The following is a 27785-nucleotide window of genomic DNA, read 5'->3' on the forward strand; positions in this document are numbered from 1 at the left end:
CCAAGACCTGGGCCTCAATACCCCCTTGTGCAATTGGATCCTGGATTTGCTCACATGTAGACCCTAGTCAGTTTGGATTGGGAAAAACATCTCCTCCACGATTTCCATAAGCACAGGAGCACCACAGGGATGTGTACTTAGCCCCCTGCTCTACTCAGTTTACACCTATGACTGTGTGGCTAAGTACAGATCCAACACCATATTCAAGTTGGCTGATGCTACCACTGTTGTGGGCCGTATCAAAGGCGGTGATGAATTGACATACAGGAGGGAGATTGAAAACTTGGCTGAGTGGTGTAATAAGACCAGCCTCTCACTCAATGTCAGTAAGACCAAGGAACTAGTTGTAGACTTCAGGAGAGGGAAACTAGAGATCCATGAGCCAGTCTTCATCGGAGCAGCAGAGGTGAAGAGGGTCAGTAACTTTAAATTCCTGGGTGTCACAATCTCAGAGGACCTGTCCTAGACCCATCATATAAATATAATTGCAAAGAAAGCATGACAGCTCCTCAAAAATTCTTCAGGAGTCTAAGAGATTTGGCATGTCATCAAAAACCGTGGCAAACATCTATAGATGTGTGGTGGAAAGTGTGCTGACTGGCTGCATTATGGCCTAGTATGGGAACACCAATGCCTTTGTGTGGAAAACCCTATGAAAGGTAGTGGATTCAGCCCAGTACATCAAGGGTAAAACCCTCCCAAACATTGAGCACATCTACATGAAATGTCATAGAAAAGCAGCATCTACCATCAAAGATCCTCACCACCCAGGCCATGTTCTTTTCTTGCTCCTGCCATCAGGTTGTAGGTACAGGAGCCTCAGGACTCACACCACCAGGTTCAAGAACAGTTACTACCCCTCAACCATCAGGCTCTTGAATCAAAGTAGATAACTACACTCATTCTACTTCTGGTGTTCCCACAACCAAAGGTCTCACTTTAGGACTCTTTATCTTGTTACTTGATACTCGCATTATTTATTTATATTTGCATTTGCACAGATTGTTATCCATTGATCCTGTTTACAGTTGCTTTTTTAATAGATTTGCTGAGTATGCCCACAGGAAAAGAATCTCAGGGTTGTATGTGGTGACATGCATGTACTCTGATAATAAATTTTACTTGGAACTTTGAACATTCTCCCTTCTCCCATCTCACCTTCCTGTCAGACAGAAGATACAAAAGCCTGAAAGCACATCACACTAGGTTCAAGGACAGCTTGTACCCCACTGTCAAGGATATTGAATAGTCCTCTAGTATAATAGACGGACTCTTGGCCTCTCAAGTCTACCTCATTATAATCTTGCACCATACTGCCTGCCTCACTGCACTTTCTCTGTAACTGTACCACTTCATTCTGCATTGTTTTCCCTTGTACTACAACGGGCAGTCAATATTGCCCAATGTATCACTGGCACCAGCCTACCCAGCATCAGGGATATATATACAGAAAGGTGCCAGTGACATCATGAAGGATCCCATCCACCCCGCTCATGGACTGTTTGTCCCACTCCCATCAGAGAGGACGCTACGTAGTATCCACGCCAGGACCACCAGACTCAAAAACAGTGACTTTCCCCAAGCAGTAAGACTGATCAAAACCTTCACCCACTAACTCCACCACTACTTTAGTATTTCCTGTCAGTCACCTTATGTACAACCAAGTGTACTTTTGGACTTAAAATCAATCAATCATTGTGTGTAAGCTATTTATATATATATTTATTGTCTTTCTTTGCACTGTTGTGGATCTGGAGTAGCAGTTATTTCATCTCCTTTACACGTGTGGAATCAAACTACCTCAGTGTACTGGTATGGTGAAACGATATGTATGTTGAATGGAAAGTTTTTCAGTGCAGTTCAGTACATGTGACAATAATAAACCAAATACCAATTTCACTTATCTTTTGAGCAATTTGTGAAGGGGATGTGTTTTATTTATTTATTTATCGGGTACAGTGCACTGCGAAGGGGACGGGTTTGTTTATTTATTTATTTATCCGGTACAGTGCGTTGTGAAGGGGACGGGTTTGTTTATTTATTTATTTATCGGTACAGTGCGTTGTGAAGGGGCGGGTTCTATTTATTTATTTATTTATTTATCGGGTACAGTGCGTTGTGAAGGGGACGGGTTTGTTTATTTATTTATTTATCGGGTACAGTACGTTGTGAAGGGGACGGGTTTGTTTATTTATTTATTTATCGGGTACAGTGCGTTGTGAAGGGGCGGGTTCTATTTATTTATTTATTTATTTATTTATCGGGTACAGTGCGTTGTGAAGGGGACGGGTTTGTTTATTTATTTATTTATCGGTACAGTGCGTTGTGAAGGGGACGGGTTTGTTTATTTATTTATTTATCGGTACAGTGCGTTGTGAAGGGGACGGGTTTGTTTATTTATTTATTTATCGGTACAGTGCGTTGTGAATGGGACGGGTTTGTTTATTTATTTATTTATCGGTACAGTGCGTTGTGAAGGGGACGGGTTTGTTTATTTATTTATTTATCAGGTACAGTGCGTTGTGAAGGGGACGGGTTTGTTTATTTATTTATTTATCGGTACAGTGCGTTGTGAAGGGGACGGGTTTGTTTATTTATTTATTTATCGGGTACAGTGCGCTGTGAAGGGGACGGGTTTGTTTATTTATTTATCGGGTACAGTGCGCTGTGAAGGGGACGGGTTCTATTTATTTATCGGGTACAGTGCACTGTGAAGGGGGTGGATTTATTTATTTATTTATTTATCGGGTACAGTGAAGGGGATGGGTTTTATTTATTTACTTATTTATTGGGTTCAGTGCGCTGTGAAGGGGACGGGTATTATTTATCAGAGAACAGTGTGCTGCGGTCACGGGGAGAATGTACAAACTCCTTACAGGCAGCAGCCGGAATTGAACCCCATTGCCGATTGCTGGTGCTGTCGAACAATTGTGGCTGGGCTGTGCGCTGATCCTAGCACAGGGCCTCATTTTTCACCCCTTGGTTGGTGGTTCACTGTGGAATATGAGTCCCTATCCCAGTAATATCGGACCCTTCCTTGCCAGCTTACTGTCTGAACTCACCGCCTGCAGCGAGGCACAGTTTCAGAAAAAGGTGAAGGAGTTTGCTGCCCAACTGGCCCTGGTTCCCTGCCCCCCACCCGGATCTCTGCAGCTGGTAAGATGAACGTTCCAAAACTGGCATGGGTGTGGGGGTGTGTGTGCGTGTGTGTGTTTTTGGTGTCTGTCTGTATATGGGTTGTACATAACTGTGTGTAAGCGGAGTGTGTGTGTCTGTCTGTGTAGGGGTGTGTATTGTGTGGGTGTTTGTGGACAGGAGAGCTGTGTGTCTGTGTTGTGTGTATAAGTGGTGTGTTCATCAGGGGTGTGCGTGTGTATTGTCAGTTCTGAAGTCTTATTCCAGCCAACCACCTCCTCCTCTCCCCCTCACCCCTCCCTTCCTTCACCCTTTTCCTTCCCCCTTCCCTCCCCCTTGCCCCATACTGTCCCAGACCACTGATATTTGCCTCTCTCCGCATGACTGGACCCCTGTGCACTCAGAGTTTTGAACTGGGGCCCTTGAACATCGTGCTTCCACCTCCCGAGGATGTGGGCAGTCCGGTCATCGACATCAGTCTGCACCTCCCATTCCTCTGCTTCACACCCGAGACCATCCTGCAGGTAATGGCAAATTAAACATGTGACTGTGTGCACATTTCGTGTGCTTGTTTTGTCTGGGGTTCAGCATGCAGTCAGACGTTGTGTTGTTCCTGACCCACATCGGACTCCTCAACCCATCTTGTCCCTCCATCTGCCTCTCTCCTCACTCCCTCACCTTTCCTCTCCCCTCATCATTCCAACCCCTCTCGTCCCCTCTCCACATTCCCTCCACTTTCCTCTCCCTCACTTCCTCCCCTTTCCTCTATCCCTCATCCTCTCTCCATTCCACCTCCACCCCTCTCATCCCCCTCGTTTCTGCTCTGACCACCACCCCTCACCCCAACCCCTTTCCTCCTCCCTTGTCATCAGAGGGAGGGAAGGAACTGTTGGTATTTCAAGTCAAGCCCCTGCCCTGGCATCAAATTCAGCACAGTATTGATAGATAGATAGATAGATACTTTATTCATCCCCATGGGGAAATTCAACTTTTTTTCCAATGTCCCATACACTTGTTGTAGCAAAACTAATTACATACAATACTTAACTCAGTAAAAAATATGATATGCATCTAAATCACTATCTCAAAAAGCATTAATAATAGCTTTTAAAAAGTTCTTAAGTCCTGGCGGTAGAATTGTAAAGCCTAATGGCATTGGGGATTATTGACCTCTTCATCCTGTCTGAGGAGCATTGTATCGATAGTAACCTGTCGCTGAAACTGCTTCTCTGTCTCTGGATGGTGCTATGTAGAGGATGTTCAGAGTTATCCATTGTGGGCTGAATGATCTCTCTTTGCCATACTGTTCTGTTTATATTCCCTCTCCTCTCCCCGAGACGCTCCTCTCCCATGGCAGATTGTGTGTTATCCCACAATCCCTGGTGTCTCTCTGTCTCCCTGTCTGTGGAAGTTTGCTGTGGTTTCAGAGGCCTGCCAAATCTCTGTCAGCTCCCCAGAGAGGAGAGGTGGTCACGTGGCTTGTATGTGCTGGATGCAGGACAGGTCATCCGAGATATTAATGCCCATGAATGTGAAACTGCTGACCCTCTGCACCTCTGACCCATCACTGGGCCAGACACGGATTCTCCCTTCTGCAGCCACCGACAAGCTGCACTCACCAGATGTTCTGGCACAGGACTGTGTGCTGGCTCACCACCCCCACTCCCCATGTTTCCTCCCCCTCCGCAACAACTCATCACCCCACCCTTCTCCAGAACCACAGCAGGTTTGCTATTCCCATCCCCGCCTACTGACATCATTCTGCATTCCAGAATGTTCCTTCCCACCACTTTCACCCTACAGGAGGCAAGTGCGGAAATCCTGAGCGACAGGGAAGGTTCCGAGGATTGGAGGATAGCTAATGATGTTCCACTGTTTTAAAAAGATCTCCAAATGTAAACTAGGAAATTATAGGCTGGTGAGAAAGTGGGAAAGTTAGTGGAAGGTACTCGAAGGAACTGGATATATGAGTATTTGGGTAGACAGGGACTGATAAGAGATGATCAACATGGCTTTGTATGTGGTAAGTAGTGTCTAACCAGTCTTATAGAGTTTTTCAAGGAAGTTACCAGGAAAGTGGATGAAGGCAAGGCAGTGGATGTTGTCTTCGTGGACTTTAGTAAGACATTTGGCAAAGTCCTGCTTTGGTGGCTGGTCAAGAAGGGTCAGTCACTCAGCATTAAAGATGAGGTAGTAAAATGGATTAGACATTGGCTTTGTGGGCCAAGCCAGAGAGTGGTAGTAGAGGGTTTGCCTCTCTGACTGGAGGCCTGTGACTAGTGGAATGCCACAGAGACTGGTCCTTCACTGTTTCTCATCTCTATCAGTGATCTGGATGACAATAGGTTAACTGGATCAGCAATTTTGCAGATGATACCAAGATCAGGGATGTAGTGGACAGCAAGGAAGGCTATCATGGCTTGCAGAGGGATCTGAACCAGTTGGAAAAATGGCAGATGGAATTTTAGTCTGACAAGTGCGAGATGTTGCACTTCAGTAGGACCAGCCAGGGGAGGTCTTATACAGTGAGCAGTAGGGCACCGATGAATGTGGTAGAGCAAAGGGATCTGGGAATAAAGAACAATACAGCCCAGTACAGGCCATTCAGCCCACAATGTTGTGCCGACTCTTAAACCCTGCCCCCCCATATAACCCTCCACCTTAAATTCCTCCATATACCTGTCTAGTAGTCCATAATTCATTGACAGTGGCATCGTAGGTAGATAGGGTCACAAAGAAAGCTTTTGGTACATGGGCCTTCATAAATCAAACTGTTGAGTACAGAAGATGGGATTTTAAAGACATTGGTGAGGTCTAATTTGGATCATTGTGTGCCATCAAGGATGTAATGTTCAGACTTTATAAAGCACTGGTGAGGCCTCACGGATTATTGTGAGCAGTTTTTGGGCTCCTTATCTGAGAAAGGATGTGCTGAAACTGGAGAGGATTTAAAGGGGGTTCACGAAAATGATTCCAGGATTGAATGGCTTGTCATATGAAGAGCATTTGATGGTTCTAGACCTGTATTCACTAGAATTCAGAAGAATGAGGGGTGACCTCATTGAAACCTATCAAATGGTGGAAGGCCTTGATAGAGTGAATGTGGAGGATGTTTCCTATGGTGGGAGAGTCTTAAGACCCGAGGACACAACCACAGAATAGAGGGACGTCCTTTTAGAACAGAGATGAGGTGGAATGAAGTGAAAATGAGCTGGAGAATGGTGAATCTGTGGAATTCATTGCCAAAGATGGCTGTGGAGGCTAAGTCTTTATGTAAAAGGCAGAGGTTGATAGATTCTTGATTGGTCAGGGCAAGAAGGGATACAGAGAGAAAGCAGGAGAGTGGGGCTGAAAGGAAAATTGGATCAGCCATGATGAATTAGAGGAGCAGATTTGATGGAGCCGAAAGACCTAATTCTGCTCCTATATCTCATGGTCTCATACAATCTCTTCTCCCTCCTGCCGTCTGGGAAAAGGCTCTGAAGCATTCGGGCTCTCATGACCAGACTATGTAACAGTTCCTTCCCCCAAGCTATCAGACTCCTCAATACCCGAAGCCTGGACTAACACCTTGCCCTATTGTCCTGTTTATTATTTATTGTAATGCCTGCACTGTTTTTGTGCACTTTATGCTGTCCTGTGTAGGTCTGTAGTCTAGTGTAGCTTTCTCTGTGATTTTTTTTTACGTAGTTCAGCCTAGTTTTTGTACTGTGTCATGTAACACCATGGTCCTGTAAAACGTTGTCTCATTTTTACTATGTACTGTACCAGCAGTTATGGTCAAAATGACAATAAAGGTGACATGGTTTTGGTCACCTACTTATAGAAAAGATGTAAACAAGATTGAAAGAGTACAGAGGAAATTTACAAGGATATTGCTGTGTTTGGTGGACCTGAGCTATAAGGAAAGATTGAATAGGTTAGGGCTGTATTCTTTAGAATGTAGAAGATTGAGAGGAGATTTGATAGAGCTGTACAAAATTATGAGGATAGATAGATAGGGTAATATCTTTTACCACTAAGGTTAGGAGGGACTACAACCCAAGGTCATGAGTTAAGGGTGAAGGCTGAAATTTTAAGGGGAACATGAGGAGAAACTTCTTCACTCAGAGGGTCATGAGAGTGTGGAACAAGCTGCCAGCACAAGTGGTGTATGCTAGCTTGATTTCAACATTTAAGAGAAGTTTGGATAGGTACATGGGTGGGAGGGGTATGGGGTCTATGGTCCGGGTGTGGGTCAATGGGACCAGGGAGAAGTTTGGATGAACATGGATGGGAGGGGTATGGGGTCTATGGTCCGGGTGTGGGTCGATGGGACCAGGGAAAAGTTTGGATAGGTACATGGATAGGAGGGGTAGGAGGTCTATGGTCTGGGTGTGGGTCGATAGGACTAGGGAGGAGTTTGGATAGGTACATGGATAGGAGGGGTAGGGGGTCTTTGGACTGGGTGTGGGTCGATGGGACCAGGGAGAAGTTTGGATGTACATGGATGGGAGGGGTAGGGGGTCTATGGTCCAGGTGTGGGTCGATGGGACCAGGGTGAAGTTTGGATAGGTACATGGATGGGAGGGGTAGGGGGTCTATGGTCTGGGTGTGGGTCGATAGGACTAGGGAGGAGTTTGGATAGGTACATGGATGGGAGGGGTATGGGGTCTATGGTCTTGGGTGCAGGTTGATGGGAGTAGGTAGTTTAAATGGTTTCATCATGGACTAGATGAGCTGAAGGGCCTGTTTTTGCTGTACATCTTTATGACTCTTTATTCTTTAGAATGTAGAAGATTGAGAGGAGATTTGATAGAGCTGTACAAAATTATGAGGGGTATAGATAGGGTAAATGCAAGCAGGCTTTTACCACTAAGGTTAGGAGGGACTACAACCCAAGGTCATGGGTTAAGGGTGAAGGCTGAAGTTTTAAGGGGAACATGAGGAGAAACTTCTTCACTCAGAGGGTCATGAGAGTGTGGAACAAGCTGCCAGCACAAGTGGTGTATGCTAGCTTGATTTCAACATTTAAGAGAAGTTTGGATAGGTACATGGATGGGAGGGAAATGGGGTCTATGGTCCGGGTGTGGGTTGATGGGACCAGGGTGAAGTTTGGATAGGTACATAGATGGTAGTGGTATGGGGTCTATGGTCTGGGTGAGGGACAATAGGGCCAGGGAGAAATTTGGATAAGTACATGGATGGGAGGGGTTTGGGGTCTATGGTCCTGGTGTGGGTTAATGGGACTAGAGAGAAGTTTGGATAAGTACATGGATGGGAGGGATTTGGGGTCTATGGTCTGGGTGTGGGTCGATGGGACCGAGGAGAAGTTTGGATAAGTACATGGATGGGAGGGGTTTGGGGTCTATGGTCCTGGTGTGGGTTAATGGGACTAGGGAGAAGTTTGGATAAGTACATGGATGGGAGGGATTTGGGGTCTATGGTCCGGGTGTGGGTCGATGGGACCGGGGAGAAGTTTGGATAAGTACATGGGTATGGGATCTATGGTCTAGGTCCAGGTTGATGGGAGTAGGTAGTTTAAATGGTTTCATCTTGGACTATATGGGCTGAAGGGTCTGTTTTTTGCTGTGCCTCTCTATGACCATTAGCCATGGCCAGAAAAATGTCTTAATCTTAGACACTGCATAGTACCCCTGTGACTGTATACTGGTTTGGATACCATTGAGAGCGACGACCTACCAGAGAGAAGCCACTGTGACCAGGTCTCTGGCACTGTGGCCAAGAAGGGAAGGGGAGAACCTGCAATAACAATAGGAGTTTTCATAGTGAGAGAAGTGAACAGGGGATTCTATGGATGCGATAGAGACACCCGGATGGTATGTCCCCTCCCCCCAGATACCAGGGTCAGGGACATCTTGGATCATATCCACAGCATTCTAAAGGGGGCAGTGAGCAGCCAGAATTCGGAAGTCACCAATGCCATGGGTTAGAAATGGGAGGAGGTCCTGAAGAGAGAATTTAGGGAACCAGGTTGAAAACTAAAAAGCAGAGCCTCCAGGGTAGTAAACTCTGGTTTGCTGCCTGTGCCAGGTGCCAGTGAGAGTAAGAAAAGGATGATTTGGCAGTTGAATATGTGGCTGAGGAACTGGTGCAGGGAGCAGGGTTTCAGATTTCTGGATCATTGGGATCTCTTCTGGCAAGGGTATGCCCTGTACAAAAAGGATGGGTTGCTCTTGAACCAGATGGGACCATTATCCATGCAGGCATGTTTGCTAGAACTTTTAGGGAGGGTTTAAACTAATTTGTCTGGGGAATGGGAACAAGAGTGACAGGGCTGTGAATGGGGCTGTTTTACAAGCAGAGGCAGTGTGCAGTGAGACTGTCAGGAGGACAGGCTGATGATAGGGTAAAATTGCAGTCAGTAGGATGAGTTGAAGTGTAACATGGGGACAAATATGAAAAGGGTGACGAATGCAGGACCGAAAGTGTTACATTTGAATGCATGCAGTGTATGGAATAAGGTAGATTACCTTGTAGCGCACTTAGAGATTGGCATGTATGACGTTATGGGCACCATTGAACAGACAGGCAGGTAGGCAGAGGGGGTTATGTGGCTGTGTTGGTAAAAAAAAATCCAATCCTTAGACAAAGGTGACATAGGATCAGAAAATGTAGAATCCTTGTGGATACAGTTAACCTTATGTAAAAAGACCCTGATGGGAATTTTATACAGGCTTCTGAACAGTGGCAAAGATGTGGGCTACAAATTACAACAGGAGAAAGAAAAGGCATGTAAAATGGGTGGATCTGTCATAGTGGATTTCAATATGCAGGCAAATTGGAAAAATCAGGTTGGTGCTGGATGCCAAGAGAGAGAGAATTTGCAGAATGCCTACGAGATGACTTTTTAGAGCAGCTTGAACCCATTAGGGGATCAGCTGTTCTGGATAGGGTGTTCTATAATGACCAAATTTGATTAGAGAGCTTAAGGTAAAAGAACCCTTAGGAGACAGTGATCATAATATGATAGAATTCACCCTGCAAGTTGTGAGGGATAAGACAAAGTCAGGTGTATCAGCATTACAGTGGAGTAAAGGGAATTATAGAGGCATGAGAAAAGAGCTGGCCAAAATTGGTTGGAAGGGGACACTAGCAGGGATGACAGTAAAGAAGCAATGGGTGGAGTTTCTGGGAACAATTCTAAAGACACAGGATAAAGACATCCCAAAGAAGTAGTAGTATTCTAAGGACAGGATGACACAGCAACATAAAAGCAAAAGAGAGAGCAGAAAATAGAGCAAAAGTTAGCAGGAAGTTAGAGGATTAGGACAATTTAGAAACCAACAGAAGGCAACTAAAAATGCCCGGAGGGAAGAGATGAAATATGAAGTTAAGTGATCCAATATTATCAGAGAGGATACCAAAAGTTTTTCAGATATATGAAGGGTAAAAGAGAGGCAAGAGTAAGTATTACTCTATATGAGGCAAGATCTAGGCCTCATATGGAGCCAGTGATCATTAATGGAGAATGTGTGGAGCAGGTTAAGACCTACAAGTATCTGGGAGTACAGTTAGACGAGAAGCTAGACTGGACTGCCAACACAGATGCCTTGTGCAGGAAGGCACAGAGTCGACTGTACTTCCTAAGAAGGTTGGCGTCATTCAATGTCTGTAGTGAGATGCTGAAGATGTTCTATAGGTCAGTTGTGGAGAGCGCCCTCTTCTTTGTGGTGGCGTGTTGGGGAGGAAGCATTAAGAAGAGGGACGCCTCACGTCTTAATAAGCTGGTAAGGAAGGCGGGCTCTGTCGTGGGCAAAGTACTGGAGAGTTTAACATTGGTAGCTGAGCGAAGGGCGCTGAGTAGGCTACGGTCAATTATGGATAACTCTGAACATCCTCTACATAGCACCATCCAGAGACAGAGAAGCAGTTTCAGCGACAGGTTACTATCGATGCAATGCTCCTCAGACAGGATGAAGAGGTCAATACTCCCCAATGCCATTAGGCTTTACAATTCTACCGCCAGGACTTAAGAACTTTTTAAAAGCTATTATTAATGCTTTTTGAGATAGTGATTTAGATGCATATCATATTTTTTACTGAGTTAAGTATTGTATGTAATTAGTTTTGCTACAACAAGTGTATGGGACATTGGAAAAAAGTTGAATTTCCCCATGGGGATGAATAAAGTATCTATCTATCTATCTATCTATCTATTGGACCACTGGAAAATAATGCTGGAGAGGTAGTAAGGTGGATAAAGAAGGATGTGAACTTAATAAGTATTGTGCAGCAGTCTTCACTGTGGAAGGCACTAGCAGTGTGCCCAATGTTCAAGAGAGTCAGGAGCAGAAGTGAGTACAGTGGCTATTACTGGGGAGAAGGTGTTTGGAAAGCTGAAAGGTCTGAAGGTAGGTTAGTGACCTGGGCCAGATGGACTACATCCCATGGTTCTGAAAGAGGTGGCTGAACAGATGGTAGAGGCATTAGTAATGAACTTTCAGGAATAACTAGATTCTGGCATGGTTCCTGAGGACTGGAAAATTGCAAATGTCACTCCACTCTTCAAGAGAGACAGAAGAAAGGAACTTGTAGGCTAATTAGTCTGACATCAGTGTTTGGGAAGATGTTGGAGTTTTGGTGTACTTGGAGGCAAATAATAAAATAGGCCAAAGTCAGTATGGTTTCCTTGAGGGAAAATCTCGCCTGACAAATCTTTTGGAATTCTCTGAGGACATAACAGACATATAGACAAAGGAGAATTGGTGGGTGTTGTGTACTTGGATTTTCAGAATGCCTTTGACAAGGTGCCACACAAGAGGCTGCCAAGAGCCCATGGAATTACAGGAAAAATAATATCATAGAGCATTATCCATGATTGACAGGAGGCAAAGACTGGGAATAAAGGGGACCTTTTCTGGTTGGCTGCTGGTGACTAGTGGTGTTTCGGAGCAGTCGGTGTTGGGCCCACTTCTTTTAACATTGTATGTCACTGATTTGGATGATGAAATTAATGGTTTTGTAGCCAAGTTTGCAAACATTATGAAGTTAGGTGGAGTGGCAGATAGTTTGAGGAATCAGGGAGTCTGCAGAATGATTTAGATAGATTAGGAGAATGGGCAAAGAAGTGGCAGATGCAATACAGTGTATGGTCATGCCGTCTGGTAGGGGATAAAAGGTTACGTTGTGAAGGCATGAGAATGGTGTTGTGCGGGAATTGGATCAAAGAGCAGAGCAGACTCAGTGGGCTGAATGGCAAAATTCTGCTGCTATGTCTCGTGCCCTAATCATTCCTACTGTGCTTTGTGTTTAGTGCCAGCACAGTGGGCGCAGTGCTGAACTCTGGGAAAGGACACCCCAACCCTCAGACCACATCCCATAGTTTATGTCACTGAGGCCATTCTTATCTGGCTCCCTACTCCCCTTTCCATTCTGGGCTGAGGGGTGGGGGAAGAGGGTACGGTGCTGTGGCTGGGTGTGAATACCAAGTTCCTGTTATTGTCATCCTGACAACTGCAATCATTGCAGCTTCTGTTGTTGTGGGTGTTGCTGATCTGGTTGATGGAGATGTTGTGTTGTAGCTCCTGTTGTTGTGGGTGTTGCTGATCCGGTTGATGGAGATGTTGTTGTGTTGTAGCTCCTGTTGTTGTGGGTATTGCTGATCTGGTTGATGGAGATGTTGTGTCGTAGCTCCTGTTGTTGTGGGTGTTGCTGATCTGGTTGATGGAGATGTTGTGTCGTAGCTCCTGTTGTTGTGGGTATTGCTGATCTGGTTGAGGGAGATGTTGTTGTGTTGTAGCTCCTGTTGTTGTGGGTGTTGCTGATCCGGTTGATGGAGATGTTGTTGTGTTGTAGCTCCTGTTGTTGTGGGTATTGCTGATCTGGTTGAGGGAGATGTTGTTGTGTTGTAGCTCCTGCTGTTGTGGGTATTGCTGATCTGGTTGATGGAGATGTTGTGTCGTAGCTCCTGTTGTTGTGGGTGTTGCTGATCTGGTTGATGGAAATGTTGTGTTGTAGCTCCTGTTGTTGTGGGTATTGCTGATCTGGTTGATGGAGATGTTGTGTTGTAGCTCCTGTTGTTGTGGGTATTGCTGATCTGGTTGATGGAGATGTTGTGTTGTAGCTCCTGTTGTTGTGGGTATTGCTGATCTGGTTGATGGAGATGGAGATGTTGTTGTGTCGTAGCTCCTGTTGTTGTGGGTGTTGCTGATCTGGTTGATGGAGATGTTGTGTCGTAGCTCCTGTTGTTGTGGGTGTTGCTGATCTGGTTGAGGGAGATGTTGTTGTGTTGTAGCTCCTGTTGTTGTGGGTATTGCTGATCTGGTTGATGGAGATGGAGATGTTGTTGTGTCGTAGCTCCTGTTGTTGTGGGTGTTGCTGATCTGGTTGATGGAGAAGTTGTTGTGTCGTAGCTCCTGTTGTTGTGGGTGTTGCTGATCTGGTTGATGGAGATGTTGTGTCGTAGCTCCTGCTGTTGTGGGTATTGCTGATCTGGTTGATGGAGATGTTGTGTCGTAGCTCCTGTTGTTGTGGGTGTTGCTGATCTGGTTGATAGAGATGTTGTTGTGTTGTAGCTCCTGCTGTTGTGGGTATTGCTGATCTGGTTGATGGAGATGTTGTGTTGTAGCTCCTGCTGTTGTGGGTATTGCTGATCTGGTTGATGGAGATGTTGTTGTGTTGTAGCTCCTGTTGTTGTGGGTGTTGCTGATCTAGTTGATGGAGATGTTGTTGTGTTGTAGCTCCTGTTGTTGTGGGTATTGCTGATCTGGTTGATGGAGATGTTGTGTTGTAGCTCCTGTTGTTGTGGGTATTGCTGATCTGGTTGATGGAGATGTTGTGTCGTAGCTCCTGTTGTTGTGGGTATTGCTGATCTGGTTGATGGAGATGTTGTTGTGTCGTAGCTCCTGTTGTTGTGGGTATTGCTGATCTGGTTGATGGAGATGTTGTTGTGTCATAGCTCCTGTTGTTGTGGGTGTTGCTGATCTGGTTGATGGAGATGTTGTTGTGTTGTAGCTCCTGCTGTTGTGGGTATTGCTGATCTGGTTGATGGAGATGTTGTTGTGTCGTAGCTCCTGTTGCTGTGGGTGTTGCTGATCTGGTTGATGGAGATGTTGTTGTGTCGTAGCTCCTGTTGTTGTGGGTGTTGCTGATCTGGTTGATGGAGATGTTGTGTTGTAGCTCCTGTTGTTGTGGGTGTTGCTGATCTGATTGATGGAGATGTTGTTGTTCTGCGTCGTAGCTCCTGTTGTTGTGGGTGTTGCTGATCCGGTTGATGGAGCTGTTGTTGTGTTGTAGCTCCTGTTGTTGTGGGTGTTGCTGATCTGATTGATGGAGATGTTGTTGTTCTGCGTCGTAGCACCTGTTGTTGTGGGTATTGCTGATCTGGTTGATGGAGCTGTTGTTGTGTTGTAGCTCCTGTTGTGGGTTTTGCTGATCTGGTTGATGGAGATGTTGTGTTGTAGCTCCTGTTGTTGTGGGTATTGCTGATCTGGTTGATGGAGATGTTGTTGTGTTGTAGCTCCTGTTGTTGTGGGTGTTGCTGATCTGGTTGATGGAGATGTTGTTGTGTTGTAGCTCCTGCTGTTGTGGGTATTGCTGATCTGGTTGATGGAGATGTTGTGTCGTAGCTCCTGTTGTTGTGGGTATTGCTGATCTGGTTGATGGAGATGTTGTTGTGTCATAGCTCCTGTTGTTGTGGGTGTTGCTGATCTGGTTGATGGAGAAGTTGTTGTGTCGTAGCTCCTGTTGTTGTGGGTGTTGCTGATCTGGTTGATGGAGATGTTGTGTCGTAGCTCCTGCTGTTGTGGGTATTGCTGATCTGGTTGATGGAGATGTTGTGTCGTAGCTCCTGTTGTTGTGGGTGTTGCTGATCTGGTTGATGGAAATGTTGTGTTGTAGCTCCTGTTGTTGTGGGTATTGCTGATCTGGTTGATGGAGATGTTGTGTTGTAGCTCCTGTTGTTGTGGGTATTGCTGATCTGGTTGATGGAGATGGAGATGTTGTTGTGTCGTAGCTCCTGTTGTTGTGGGTGTTGCTGATCCGGTTGATGGAGCTGTTGTTGTTCTGCGTCGTAGCACCTGTTGTTGTGGGTATTGCTGATCTGGTTGATGGAGCTGTTGTTGTGTTGTAGCTCCTGTTGTGGGTTTTGCTGATCTGGTTGATGGAGATGTTGTGTTGTAGCTCCTGTTGTTGTGGGTATTGCTGATCTGGTTGATGGAGATGTTGCTGTGTTGTAGCTCCTGTTGTTGTGGGTGTTGCTGATCTGGTTGATGGAGATGATGCTGTGTTGTAGCTCCTGTTGTTGTGGGTGTTGCTGATCTGGTTGATGGAGATGTTGTTGTGTTGTAGCTCCTGCTGTTGTGGGTATTGCTGATCTGGTTGATGGAGATGTTGTTGTGTTGTAGCTCCTGCTGTTGTGGGTGTTGCTGATCTGGTTGATGGAGATGTTGTTGTGTTGTAGCTCCTGCTGTTGTGGGTATTGCTGATCTGGTTGATGGAGATGTTGTTGTGTTGTAGCTCCTGCTGTTGTGGGTATTGCTGATCTGGTTGATGGAGATGTTGTGTCGTAGCTCCTGTTGTTGTGGGTATTGCTGATCTGGTTGATGGAGATGTTGTTGTGTCATAGCTCCTGTTGTTGTGGGTGTTGCTGATCTGGTTGATGGAGATGTTGTGTTGTAGCTCCTGTTGTTGTGGGTGTTGCTGATCTGATTGATGGAGATGTTGTTGTTCTGCGTCGTAGCTCCTGTTGTTGTGGGTGTTGCTGATCCGGTTGATGGAGCTGTTGTTGTTCTGCGTCGTAGCACCTGTTGTTGTGGGTATTGCTGATCTGGTTGATGGAGCTGTTGTTGTGTTGTAGCTCCTGTTGTGGGTTTTGCTGATCTGGTTGATGGAGATGTTGTGTTGTAGCTCCTGTTGTTGTGGGTATTGCTGATCTGGTTGATGGAGATGTTGTTGTGTTGTAGCTCCTGTTGTTGTGGGTGTTGCTGATCTGGTTGATGGAGATGTTGTTGTGTTGTAGCTCCTGTTGTTGTGGGTGTTGCTGATCTGGTTGATGGAGATGTTGTTGTGTTGTAGCTCCTGCTGTTGTGGGTATTGCTGATCTGGTTGATGGAGATGTTGTGTCGTAGCTCCTGTTGTTGTGGGTATTGCTGATCTGGTTGATGGAGATGTTGTTGTGTCATAGCTCCTGTTGTTGTGGGTGTTGCTGATCTGGTTGATGGAGAAGTTGTTGTGTCGTAGCTCCTGTTGTTGTGGGTGTTGCTGATCTGGTTGATGGAGATGTTGTGTCGTAGCTCCTGCTGTTGTGGGTATTGCTGATCTGGTTGATGGAGATGTTGTGTCGTAGCTCCTGTTGTTGTGGGTGTTGCTGATCTGGTTGATGGAGATGTTGTTGTGTTGTAGCTCCTGCTGTTGTGGGTATTGCTGATCTGGTTGATGGAGATGTTGTGTTGTAGCTCCTGCTGTTGTGGGTATTGCTGATCTGGTTGATGGAGATGTTGTGTTGTAGCTCCTGTTGTTGTGGGTATTGCTGATCTGGTTGATGGAGATGTTGTGTTGTAGCTCCTGCTGTTGTGGGTGTTGCTGATCTGGTTGATGGAGATGTTGTGTCGTAGCTCCTGTTGTTGTGGGTATTGCTGATCTGGTTGATGGAGATGTTGTTGTGTCGTAGCTCCTGTTGTTGTGGGTATTGCTGATCTGGTTGATGGAGATGTTGTTGTGTCATAGCTCCTGTTGTTGTGGGTGTTGCTGATCTGGTTGATGGAGATGTTGTTGTGTTGTAGCTCCTGCTGTTGTGGGTATTGCTGATCTGGTTGATGGAGATGTTGTTGTGTCGTAGCTCCTGTTGCTGTGGGTGTTGCTGATCTGGTTGATGGAGATGTTGTTGTGTCGTAGCTCCTGTTGTTGTGGGTGTTGCTGATCTGGTTGATGGAGATGTTGTGTTGTAGCTCCTGTTGTTGTGGGTGTTGCTGATCTGATTGATGGAGATGTTGTTGTTCTGCGTCGTAGCTCCTGTTGTTGTGGGTGTTGCTGATCCGGTTGATGGAGCTGTTGTTGTTCTGCGTCGTAGCACCTGTTGTTGTGGGTATTGCTGATCTGGTTGATGGAGCTGTTGTTGTGTTGTAGCTCCTGTTGTGGGTTTTGCTGATCTGGTTGATGGAGATGTTGTGTTGTAGCTCCTGTTGTTGTGGGTATTGCTGATCTGGTTGATGGAGATGTTGTTGTGTTGTAGCTCCTGTTGTTGTGGGTGTTGCTGATCTGGTTGATGGAGATGTTGTTGTGTTGTAGCTCCTGCTGTTGTGGGTGTTGCTGATCTGGTTGATGGAGATGTTGTGTTGTAGCTCCTGTTGTTGTGGGTGTTGCTGATCTGATTGATGGAGATGTTGTTGTTCTGCGTCGTAGCTCCTGTTGTTGTGGGTGTTGCTGATCCGGTTGATGGAGCTGTTGTTGTTCTGCGTCGTAGCACCTGTTGTTGTGGGTATTGCTGATCTGGTTGATGGAGCTGTTGTTGTGTTGTAGCTCCTGTTGTTGTGGATGTTGCTGATCTGATTGATGGAGATGTTGTTGTTCTGCGTCGTAGCTCCTGTTGTTGTGGGTGTTGCTGATCCGGTTGATGGAGCTGTTGTTGTTCTGCGTCGTAGCACCTGTTGTTGTGGGTATTGCTGATCTGGTTGATGGAGCTGTTGTTGTGTTGTAGCTCCTGTTGTGGGTTTTGCTGATCTGGTTGATGGAGATGTTGTGTTGTAGCTCCTGTTGTTGTGGGTATTGCTGATCTGGTTGATGGAGATGTTGTTGTGTTGTAGCTCCTGTTGTTGTGGGTGTTGCTGATCTGGTTGATGGAGATGTTGTTGTGTTGTAGCTCCTGCTGTTGTGGGTATTGCTGATCTGCTTGATGGAGATGTTGTGTCGTAGCTCCTGTTGTTGTGGGTATTGCTGATCTGGTTGATGGAGATGTTGTTGTGTCATAGCTCCTGTTGTTGTGGGTGTTGCTGATCTGGTTGATGGAGATGTTGTGTTGTAGCTCCTGTTGTTGTGGGTGTTGCTGATCTGATTGATGGAGATGTTGTTGTGTCATAGCTCCTGTTGTTGTGGGTGTTGCTGATCTGGTTGATGGAGATGTTGTTGTGTCATAGCTCCTGTTGTTGTGGGTGTTGCTGATCTGGTTGATGGAGATGTTGTGTTGTAGCTCCTGTTGTTGTGGATGTTGCTGATCTGATTGATGGAGATGTTGTTGTTCTGCGTCGTAGCTCCTGTTGTTGTGGGTGTTGCTGATCCGGTTGATGGAGCTGTTGTTGTTCTGCGTCGTAGCACCTGTTGTTGTGGGTATTGCTGATCTGGTTGATGGAGCTGTTGTTGTGTTGTAGCTCCTGTTGTGGGTATTGCTGATCTGGTTGATGGAGCTGTTGTTGTGTTGTAGCTCCTGTTGTGGGTTTTGCTGATCTGGTTGATGGAGATGTTGTGTTGTAGCTCCTGTTGTTGTGGGTATTGCTGATCTGGTTGATGGAGATGTTGTTGTGTTGTAGCTCCTGTTGTGGGTATTGCTGATCTGGTTGATGGAGATGTTGTGTTGTAGCTCCTGTTGTTGTGGGTGTTGCTGATCCGGTTGATGGAGAAGTTGTTGTGTTGTAGCTCCTGTTGTGGGTATTGCTGATCTGGTTGATGGAGATGTTGTGTTGTAGCTCCTGTTGTTGTGGGTATTGCTGATCTGGTTGAGGGAGATGTTGTTGTGTTGTAGCTCCTGTTGTTGTGGGTATTGCTGATCTGGTTGATGGAGATGTTGTTGTGTTGTAGCTCCTGTTGTTGTGGGTATTGCTGATCCGGTTGATGGAGATGTTGTTGTGTTGTAGCTCCTGTTGTTGTGGGTGTTGCTGATCTGGTTGATGGAGATGTTGTTGTGTTCTCTCATCGCCTCCCTCTGCTCGGCAGATCCTGACCAACATCCTGATGGAGCGGCGCATGGTGTTCCTGTCCAGCCACAGGCCGCTGCTGACTCTGGTCACCGAGTGCTTTTTCTATTTCCTGCACCCCCTGCAGTGGCGACACACCTACATCCCGGTGCTGGGCAGCCAGATGCTTGACTTGCTCATGGCTCCCACCGTCTTCCTGATGGGCTGCCACTCCCGCCACATGGACATCGTCAGAGAGGTCAGTGTCACTGCCCGAGGTCAGCTGGAAATAACCAGAGACTTGCATCGATACCATACTCACAGACTGAACCTCCATCCATACTGCCCCATTTTTTAACAAATGTACCAAATGTTATTCAAACACACACACTCACCCCAGTCCTCACCTTCACTGTCCCGTTCCCACACTCACCCCAGTCCTCACCCTCATTGTCCCGTTCCCACACACTCTCCCCAGTCCTCACCCTTACTGTCCCGTTCCCACACACTCTCCCCAGTCCTCACCCTCACTGTCCCGTTCCCACACTCACCCCAGTCCTCACCCTCATTGTCCCGTTCCCACACTCACCCCAGTCCTCATCCTCACTGTCCCGTTCCCCCACACTCTCCCCAGTCCTCACCCTTACTGTCCCGTTCCCACACACTCTCCCCAGTCCTCACCCTCACTGTCCCGTTCCCACACACTCACCCCAGTCCTCACCCTCACTGTCCCGTTCCCACACAGTCACCCCAGTCCTCACCCTCACTGTCCCAATCCCACACACTCTCCCCAGTCCTCACCCTCACTGTCCCATTCCCACACTCACCCCAGTCCTCACCCTCATTGTCCCGTTCCCACACACTCTCCCCAGTCCTCACCCTTACTGTCCCGTTCCCACACACTCTCCCCAGTCCTCACCCTCACTGTCCCGTTCCCACACACTCACCCCAGTCCTCACCCTCACTGTCCCGTTCCCACACAGTCACCCCAGTCCTCACCCTCACTGTCCCAATCCCACACACTCTCCCCAGTCCTCACCCTCACTGTCCCATTCCCACACAGTCACCCCAGTCCTCACCCTCACTGTCCCATTCCCACACAGTCACCCCAGTCCTCACCCTCACTGTCCCGTTCCCACACACTCTCCCCAGTCCTCACCCTTACTGTCCCGTTCCCACACAGTCACCCCAGTCCTCACCCTCACTGTCCCAATCCCACACACTCACCCCAGTCCTCACCCTCACTGTCCCAATCCCACACTCACCCCAGTCCTCGCCCTCACTGTCCCGTTCCCACACTCACCCCAGTCCTCATCCTCACTGTCCCGTTCCCACACACTCACCCCAGTCTTCATCCTCACTGTCCCGTTCCCACACACTCTCCCCAGTCCTCACCCTCACTGTCCCATTCCCACACACTCACCCCAGTCCTCACCCTCACTGTCCCGTTCCCACACACTCACCCCAGTCCTCACCCTCACTGTCCCGTTCCCACACACTCTCCCCAGTCCTCACCCTCACTGTCCCAATCCCACACAGAATCACCCCAGTCCTCACCCTCACTGTCCCAATCCCACACAGTCACCCCACTACTGGAAACAGCCTCGATGAGAAACCCCACTACAGGCGTGGCTCCTGCCTCAGGTTCGGAGCCAGGGGAGACTCCGCTCCCCAGATCGTCAGCAACACCCAGAGCCTGTTTATGGTGTGGGCCAGGGCTTGACCCTGCTCTTCAATGTGCCTCCCACCCCGGGATTAGGCATCTGTCGGCCTCCACAATTTCCTAAAGGGCTTGAGCCACCTTTGCTTGTCCATCTCTGCACCCAGGTCTCCATGGTCAGTCACCCCTGGGGTAACACGTGGAGGAGTCACAAACTCCACATTTCTCGGCACCCTGGCACTCCGCTCATTCGGTGAGGACGTTGACCCAGGAGTACTCGGGTCGCATCAGACCCTGGGGCCCGTTGACCTTCTGAAGGGAACTTTGCTCTGTGGAGTCTACAATCCCAGAGACTGACCGCACAGTTGACCCTGCCAAAAGTAATTCACATTCACCTGCATCAGTAACCATCCCATCGGCGGACGCGCACTCCCAGCACGTCACTCCACTCTGCTTTAGACACCCCCTGTTTGGCAGGGTCACCCATCAAACCTGAGGCTACAGGCTAAGGGGACACAGTCCCGGCCAGTCTAAGTCTCTTTCCTCTGATGGCCCCCGAGTAATGGGACCATCTTCCTGCTCCAGGGAGACGTGCCCCAAGCATGTAGCCTTTTGCTGGGATAAATCTTCCCCCTCACCCGGTCCCCTATTTCCATTTCGGAGGAAATCTCAGCTGTCATCACCACATTGTCCCTCCCGGCCTCTCCAGCTCTGAGCTACAGGGACGAGCGCAAGGCCCTGGCTCCGCCTCCTGCGGCGGAGAGGCCTGGAGAATTTTCTTCCTCCTGCCCCTTACCTCAGCCTCTGCCACCGGGTCAGGAGGGACAACAGGGGAAGGGAGAGAGAGAGGGAGTGCCAGAGCAATTGGGGCGATGTGCCCAAACTCCTTGCAGACATCACACCACGGCCAAGCGGATCCGGTAAAGCTGCTTTTTGCCACACACGGAAGCCCCCTCAGCATTCCCCGGCCATTTCAGCTCCGGGAATAGCTCACGATGGAGGTACACATGTGCCCAAAGCCACCTCTATCTGGCTAGAGCGGTGCCCAGGGGCCAGCAACATCACCTCACCCAAAAAGCGCAGCTGAGGGAGGTGAACGTGCACGTTTCTGTGCAGGGTTGGCTCTATTGGCACCTGTTACAAACCCCGTAACTGGGTCACTTACCAGCAAAGATAGAGAGGTCCGTTGAAGTTTGATGATAATATTTTTAACAGTATTTATTAGTAAAAAGACACAAAAATAATATCAATGCAAACATACAGATAATACACGTCGTCAATACTAAATCTAAAAGTGCGGGTATAGTAATAATCAACAAGAAATAAGCTCTATCGTTGTCTAGGGGATAATGTATTGTCCGATGGAAATATAAAAGTCACTCAGTTCATTCAGGCTGCAGCCTTTGGTTGGAGTCAAGAGAGAGATTTTTAGAAACTTGCCAGCTTTTCCTTTTAATGATGTCGAACCTTCAAGAGTTCCGTTGGTGTGGCCTCTTCTTTAGCCAAAGCCGTTCTTCCGTGGCGAGCCCGCCAATTCCCAGGCAAGGGAAAAGGACGCACGCGAGCCCCACTGGCTGTCGCTATTAAACGCTGTCATGGGATTTCTAGCATTTCTCCTGATGCGTCTGAAGGGGTTGTTCCCCCAGACCCTCTTTTATCCTTACTCATGGGGTCTCAGATGTCAATCAGGTTGGGATGATGCAATCCCTCAACCAGCCCACTCTGGTCATTCCCTGAGGGCTTCAATGAATTGTACAGTACTCAATACACAATTCCGTCTCCAAGAGACAATAGTCGTTATCAATGGTTCCGCCTTGCTGAGGCCAGGACACATTCCAAGCCTTGTGTATTCTGGACGTCTCTCTCTCATTTCCTGGGTCCCAGACCCGAATTAATAGCGATCTTGCGATTCAAAAGGAGGGGGCTACTTTGTACCCTTCGGCCCCTCAGAGTTGTGGCACGTTCGTAACACACCGAGACCCCTTCCACACTTATGCCCCTAGTACCGGGCCAGGGGCACCCCTCTGGCGAACCGTGAGTAGAAAAGGGACTCTTGGTGTATTTCACCGAACCCAGTCACACCTTCAACCACACCCACAGACACAGCCATGAGAGGTGACTTCTGCCTTGCCCTCGGGGGTCTCCTGATAGCACAAAGCACGTTTTTTCAGTCTGAAAGGAGTTCCTTCACCACAAGCTACATCTCCTGTTAGGGACTAGGTTCCACAAACAAGAGAGAATCTGTAGATGCTGGAAATCTGAGTGACACACACAAAATGCTGGAGGAACTCAGCAGGCCAGGCAGCTTCTATGGGGAGAAAGTACAGTCGACATTTTGGGCCGAGCTGTCGACTGTACTTTTATCTGTAGCTGCTGCCTGGTTTGCTGAGTTCCTTTGTGTGAGGAACTAGGTCCCCCCCCCCCCCATTTTAGAGCTGCAGCCCACCACATTAAAGCCCCACACAGTCAGAAATCAAACGCTGTGAAAAATGCTTCCGTGTCCATAACGGGTGATGAGGGGAAGTATTGTTTTGATGTTCGATCAGTGGTGGTTTCCCTTGACTTTTGGTTGGCCAGTTTGTTTAATTTTACTTATTTTATTAATTTATTTTCTTCCCCTTTATTCAGCCTAGTAGTTTAAAAGGGTTAGTTTATAGCCTATGGCTGCAAAGGGGGGAGGGAGGGTTGAGATTGAAGGAGGAGGGTGGGAGACTGTGGAATACTCCAGAAGTCAAAAAAGAGGTGCATCAAGTGAAAGACCCGATGTAATAGGGAACAACAAATTGAGGAAAATGGGTGACTTGGAGGAATTTGTAGTTCTGTATAAAATTAAATGAAGGAAGAAGGAGGATTTAGAGCCCTTAATCCTTTGAAAGTGGCAGCAGCATCAGAGAACCAAATAGGTAAAGGATTCCAGGCCAAGGTTTTGTATAATGGATTGCTGAAAATTTGTTGCAAAGATGTTGACCAATATAACAGTGCTAAAACGGTGGGAAAATTGGTTATGAAAGTGGAGTGTATTACTCCGAAAGAAAGGAAGGGAGTTAGGGGGGTAATGTATGGTATTTGGTCTGCATAACTGAAAAGGAAATTTTGGATAATATTAAAGGTGGTTGAGTGATTGAAGCCAAGTGATTAAAATCGAGAGAAGGAGGTTATTGGGATTCTCCTGACCTACTGGTTTTTGCAGGTGATGTTCTTCCAACTAGAGTCTACCTTGGGAGCATGTCTTATCAAGATAGAGAATATATTAGACAATAGACAATAGGTGCAGGAGTAGGCCATTTGGCCCTTCTAGCCAGCACCACCATTCACTGTGATCATGGCTGATCATACACAATCAGTACCCTGTTCCTGCCCTCTCCCCATATCCCTTGACCCCACTATCTATGAGAGCTCTATCTAACTCTCTCTTGAATGCATCCAGAGACTTGGCCTCCACTGCCTTCTGGGGCAGAGCATTCCACATATCCACCACTCTCTGGGTGAAAAAGTTTTTCCGCATCTCTGTTCTAAATGACCTACCCCTTATTCTTAAACTGTGGCCTCTAGTTCTGGACTCACCCATCAGCGGGAACATGCTTCCTGCCTCCTGCATGTCCAATCCCTTAATAATCTTATATGTCTCAATCAGATCCCCTCTCATCCTTCTAAATTCCAGTGTATACAAGCCCAGTCGCTCCAATCGTTCAACATATGACAGTTCCGCCATTCCGGGAATTAACCTTGTGAACCTACGCTGCACTCCCTCAATAGCAAGAATGTCCTTCCTCAAATTTGGAGACCAAAACTGCACACAATACTCCAGGTGGGGTCTCACCAGGGCCCTGTACAGCTGCAGAAGGACCTCTTTACTCCTATACTCAATTCCTCTTGTTATAAAGGCCAGCATGCCATTAGCTTTCTTCACTGCCTGCTGTACCTGCATGCTTGCTTTCATTGACTGATGTACAAGAACACCTAGATCTCGTTGTACTTCCCCTTTTCCTAACTTGACTCCATTTAGATAGTAATCTGCCTTCCTGTTCTTGCCACCAAAGTGGATAACCTCACATTTATCCGCATTAAACTGCATCTGCCATACATTTGCCCACCCACCCAACCTGTCCAAGTCGCCCTGCATTCTCATAACATCTTCCTGACATTTCACACTGCCACCCAGCTTTGTGTCATCAGCAAATTTGCTAATGTTACTTTTAATCCCTTCATCTAAATCATTAATGTATATTGTAAACAGCTGCGGTCTGTTGGGCTTGAAATTCTGTCCTGTGTTCATTTAGGAAGAGAGACAACCAACACCGGAATATTACAAAACTTGGGTTTATTGCAGAATTCGTAACAGGCACAGCGAATCCACGGAGTCGCTGGAGAAGGCGCGTTCCGTCTTCCCCTTACAATCTGCTCTTATTTATACCCCTTTTCCCCCCAGCACAACCCCCCGCTACATATTAGGTAATATCGGGCACTTGTGTCCATCTTATTGGCCCGATGCCATACACTCACGAGTTACCTGTTTCTTTTGTTTACTGAATCGCGTGACACTAGTAGTTTCGGTGTAGCGGAATCCCCAGTTTCGCTTCCCCCCCTCCCTCGCATTCCGGTCTCCTAATATTACGTGAGCCACTCCTGACCTGTAATGGCAGTCTCGAATTAACCCTAACATTAACCCTAACAGGTCCCAGCACCAAACCTTGCGGTACCCCACTGGTCACAGCCTGCCATATTAGACCTTCCTTGCGCTTTTATAATTGCCAGAGATTTGGACACATTGCTGGTTTGTGTCGAGGTAAAAGAAGATGTGTGAAATGTGGAGAGGACCATGATATTAAAGCGTGTAAGGCAGCAGCACCGAAATGCAGTAACTATGGAGGGGACCATGTAGCAGCCATCAGATGATGTATTTTATCAAGGCAAAGCAGATTCAGGTTGTTGGTAACCAACAAAAAATATATGCTGAGGCAGTAAAGAAAGTTGATAGAGCAAAGGATAAGTAAAGATTGGAATAATGGGGAGTCAGCACATTCCACGTTCTCCAACTATGGTTCCTTCAGACATGTTGTTGATGACTAAAGAGTCTTTTTAGGCATCGGTTGTTGATGTACTGGTCGGGGCTAAAACTACAACCAAGAGGTTGGATATGATAAAAGTAGTTGTTGGAGCTGCAGAGGGATTCCTTGATATGAAACAGGTTTATCAGAAAAATATGACGGACAAACAATCACTGAATACTTACCAGTTGTTGGGGTCAGAGAGTATGAACGAGCTTTATGTGGATGAAGAGGCCGATAATAAGTATTTGGATGTTTTTAATTTTGCAATGGAATGCAAGAAGTTTAATTGCAAATGGGCAAGAATTAAAAAGATTTGTTGGAACTTTTAAAGATAAGCCTGATTTGATCTGTATACAGGAGACATGGTTAAAGCCTCATTTAGATTTTGTGATCCCTGGTTATGATAGTTTGAGAGCTGACAGAATGAGTAAATCTAGTGGAGGGTGTGCAACTTACATAAAAATAGGACTTCAGTTTAGGAGACTTGACTTTAAATCTAACCTTGAAATTGTGGCTGTGGAGATTTGGAGCTCTCGTGGTCAAACAACTTTGATTAACTTTTATAATCCATGTAATATGATGATGTTATCAGATTTTGATGAAATTATGAATAGGGTAAGATCCCCAGTAATCTGGGTTGGAAATTTCAATGCCCATAATCCTATGTGGGGTAGTGAAAGTAAAGATAGTAACGGAGCGGTAGTAGAGGAGTTTCTAGATAAATACAACATGGCACTTCTAAACAACGGAAAGCCTACGAGATTTAATATTGTAAAGAATACTTTTGTAGTCACTTAGACTTATCAATCACTTCCTCCAACTTAACCAGGGTTGGGGAATGGGATGTTATGGACAGATACACACTAGGAAGTGATTACTATCCTATATTATGTAGATTTGGTAGAAATTTGAAAATAGAAGTTGAGGAGAGGGCTGCTAGGTATAATTTTTCATTGGCCCATTGGGATGAGTACCAGGAGAAAGCTGTGGATATAATACAAGAGACTGACAGCGAGGGCTCCATAGACGAGTGGAATGAATCCCTCTGTTCTATAATTCATAACGTTGCTCAGTTGATTATTCCACTACGGAATGTTCCTAAGGCTCGAGCATTAGTTCCGTGGTGGAATAAAAATTGTGATATAGCAGTAAGAAACAAAAATAGAGCTGACAGGAAATTAAGAAAGTATCCAGTGTTAGATAATGTTATGGAGTATAAAAAGGAAAGAGCAGTAGCAAGGAGAGTAATTAAAAATGCAAAGAGGGATAGTTGGAGAAGATTTTGTGGAACCCTGGGCCCTGAGACACCTATAAAGCAGCTATGGATGATCATTCACAGAACGTCAGGGATATATAGAAAACATCTATCCCAGCTTTGCTGGAAGGAGATAAATTTGTAGAGCTGTTCCAAGCGTTACACAGTTCTGGAGAGCCAGGTGATTTGAGAAAGGAAATTATGTTAAAAGAAAGTTGGAAATTGGACAGGAGCTTCGATGGTAACAGCTCCATAAATTTGTTTTTCTCCTTTCAGGAAATGCAGGAAGCTGTCCAATCAGGTTCAAACACTTCTGGTAGGGATGGACTGTGTTATGAATTGCTTAGGTATTTAGATGACTCTGTATTAATAGAAATGCTAGCCTGGTTTAGTTCAGTGTGGAAAGAAGGAAAATTACCAGTAGAATGGAAGCATGCGGTGGTAGTTCCAGTTTTAAAGCCAGGTAAAGACGCATCTAGTCGTAGTTCGTATCGGCCTATAGCTTTAACATCAGTGCTTTGTAAAACTATGGAATGAATGGTCACCAACAGACTTGTTTATTTTTTAGAAAATAAGGGACATTTTGCTGCCTATCAAAATGGTTTTAGAACTGGAAGATCAACAATGGAATCTTGCCCTTTTAGATCATGATATTAAAAAGGTGTTTCAAAATAGAGAAGTAATGGTAAGTGTATTTCTAGATATTGAAAGAGCATATGACTCACTAAGGAAGGATGGTTTATTAATCAAACTCTATGATGCGGGAATTAGAGGTAGAATGTTTAATTAGATCAAAGATTTTCTTAAGGAAAGGGCAATTCAAGTAAGAATAGGTGGAACAAGCTCCAAGTCAGTTA

At 46.4% G+C, this 27785-nt stretch overlaps 1 protein-coding gene across 2 annotated transcripts in view; it reads left to right on the forward strand.

The window, feature by feature from the left end:
* Positions 1-27785, forward strand: part of LOC140736282 (DENN domain-containing protein 3-like) — a 132428-nt gene that overhangs the window by 50102 nt on the left and 54541 nt on the right. For both annotated transcript variants that reach the window (XM_073062241.1, XM_073062242.1), the window contains exons 6-8: positions 3045-3156; positions 3540-3659; positions 19003-19221. In XM_073062241.1, the coding sequence (XP_072918342.1) occupies positions 3045-3156; positions 3540-3659; positions 19003-19221 (451 nt within the window). The remainder of the gene's footprint in view (positions 1-3044; positions 3157-3539; positions 3660-19002; positions 19222-27785) is intronic.

The sequence above is a fragment of the Hemitrygon akajei genome, chromosome 11 (genome assembly GCF_048418815.1).
Source record: "Hemitrygon akajei chromosome 11, sHemAka1.3, whole genome shotgun sequence".
NCBI classification, from domain to species: domain Eukaryota; kingdom Metazoa; phylum Chordata; class Chondrichthyes; order Myliobatiformes; family Dasyatidae; genus Hemitrygon; species Hemitrygon akajei.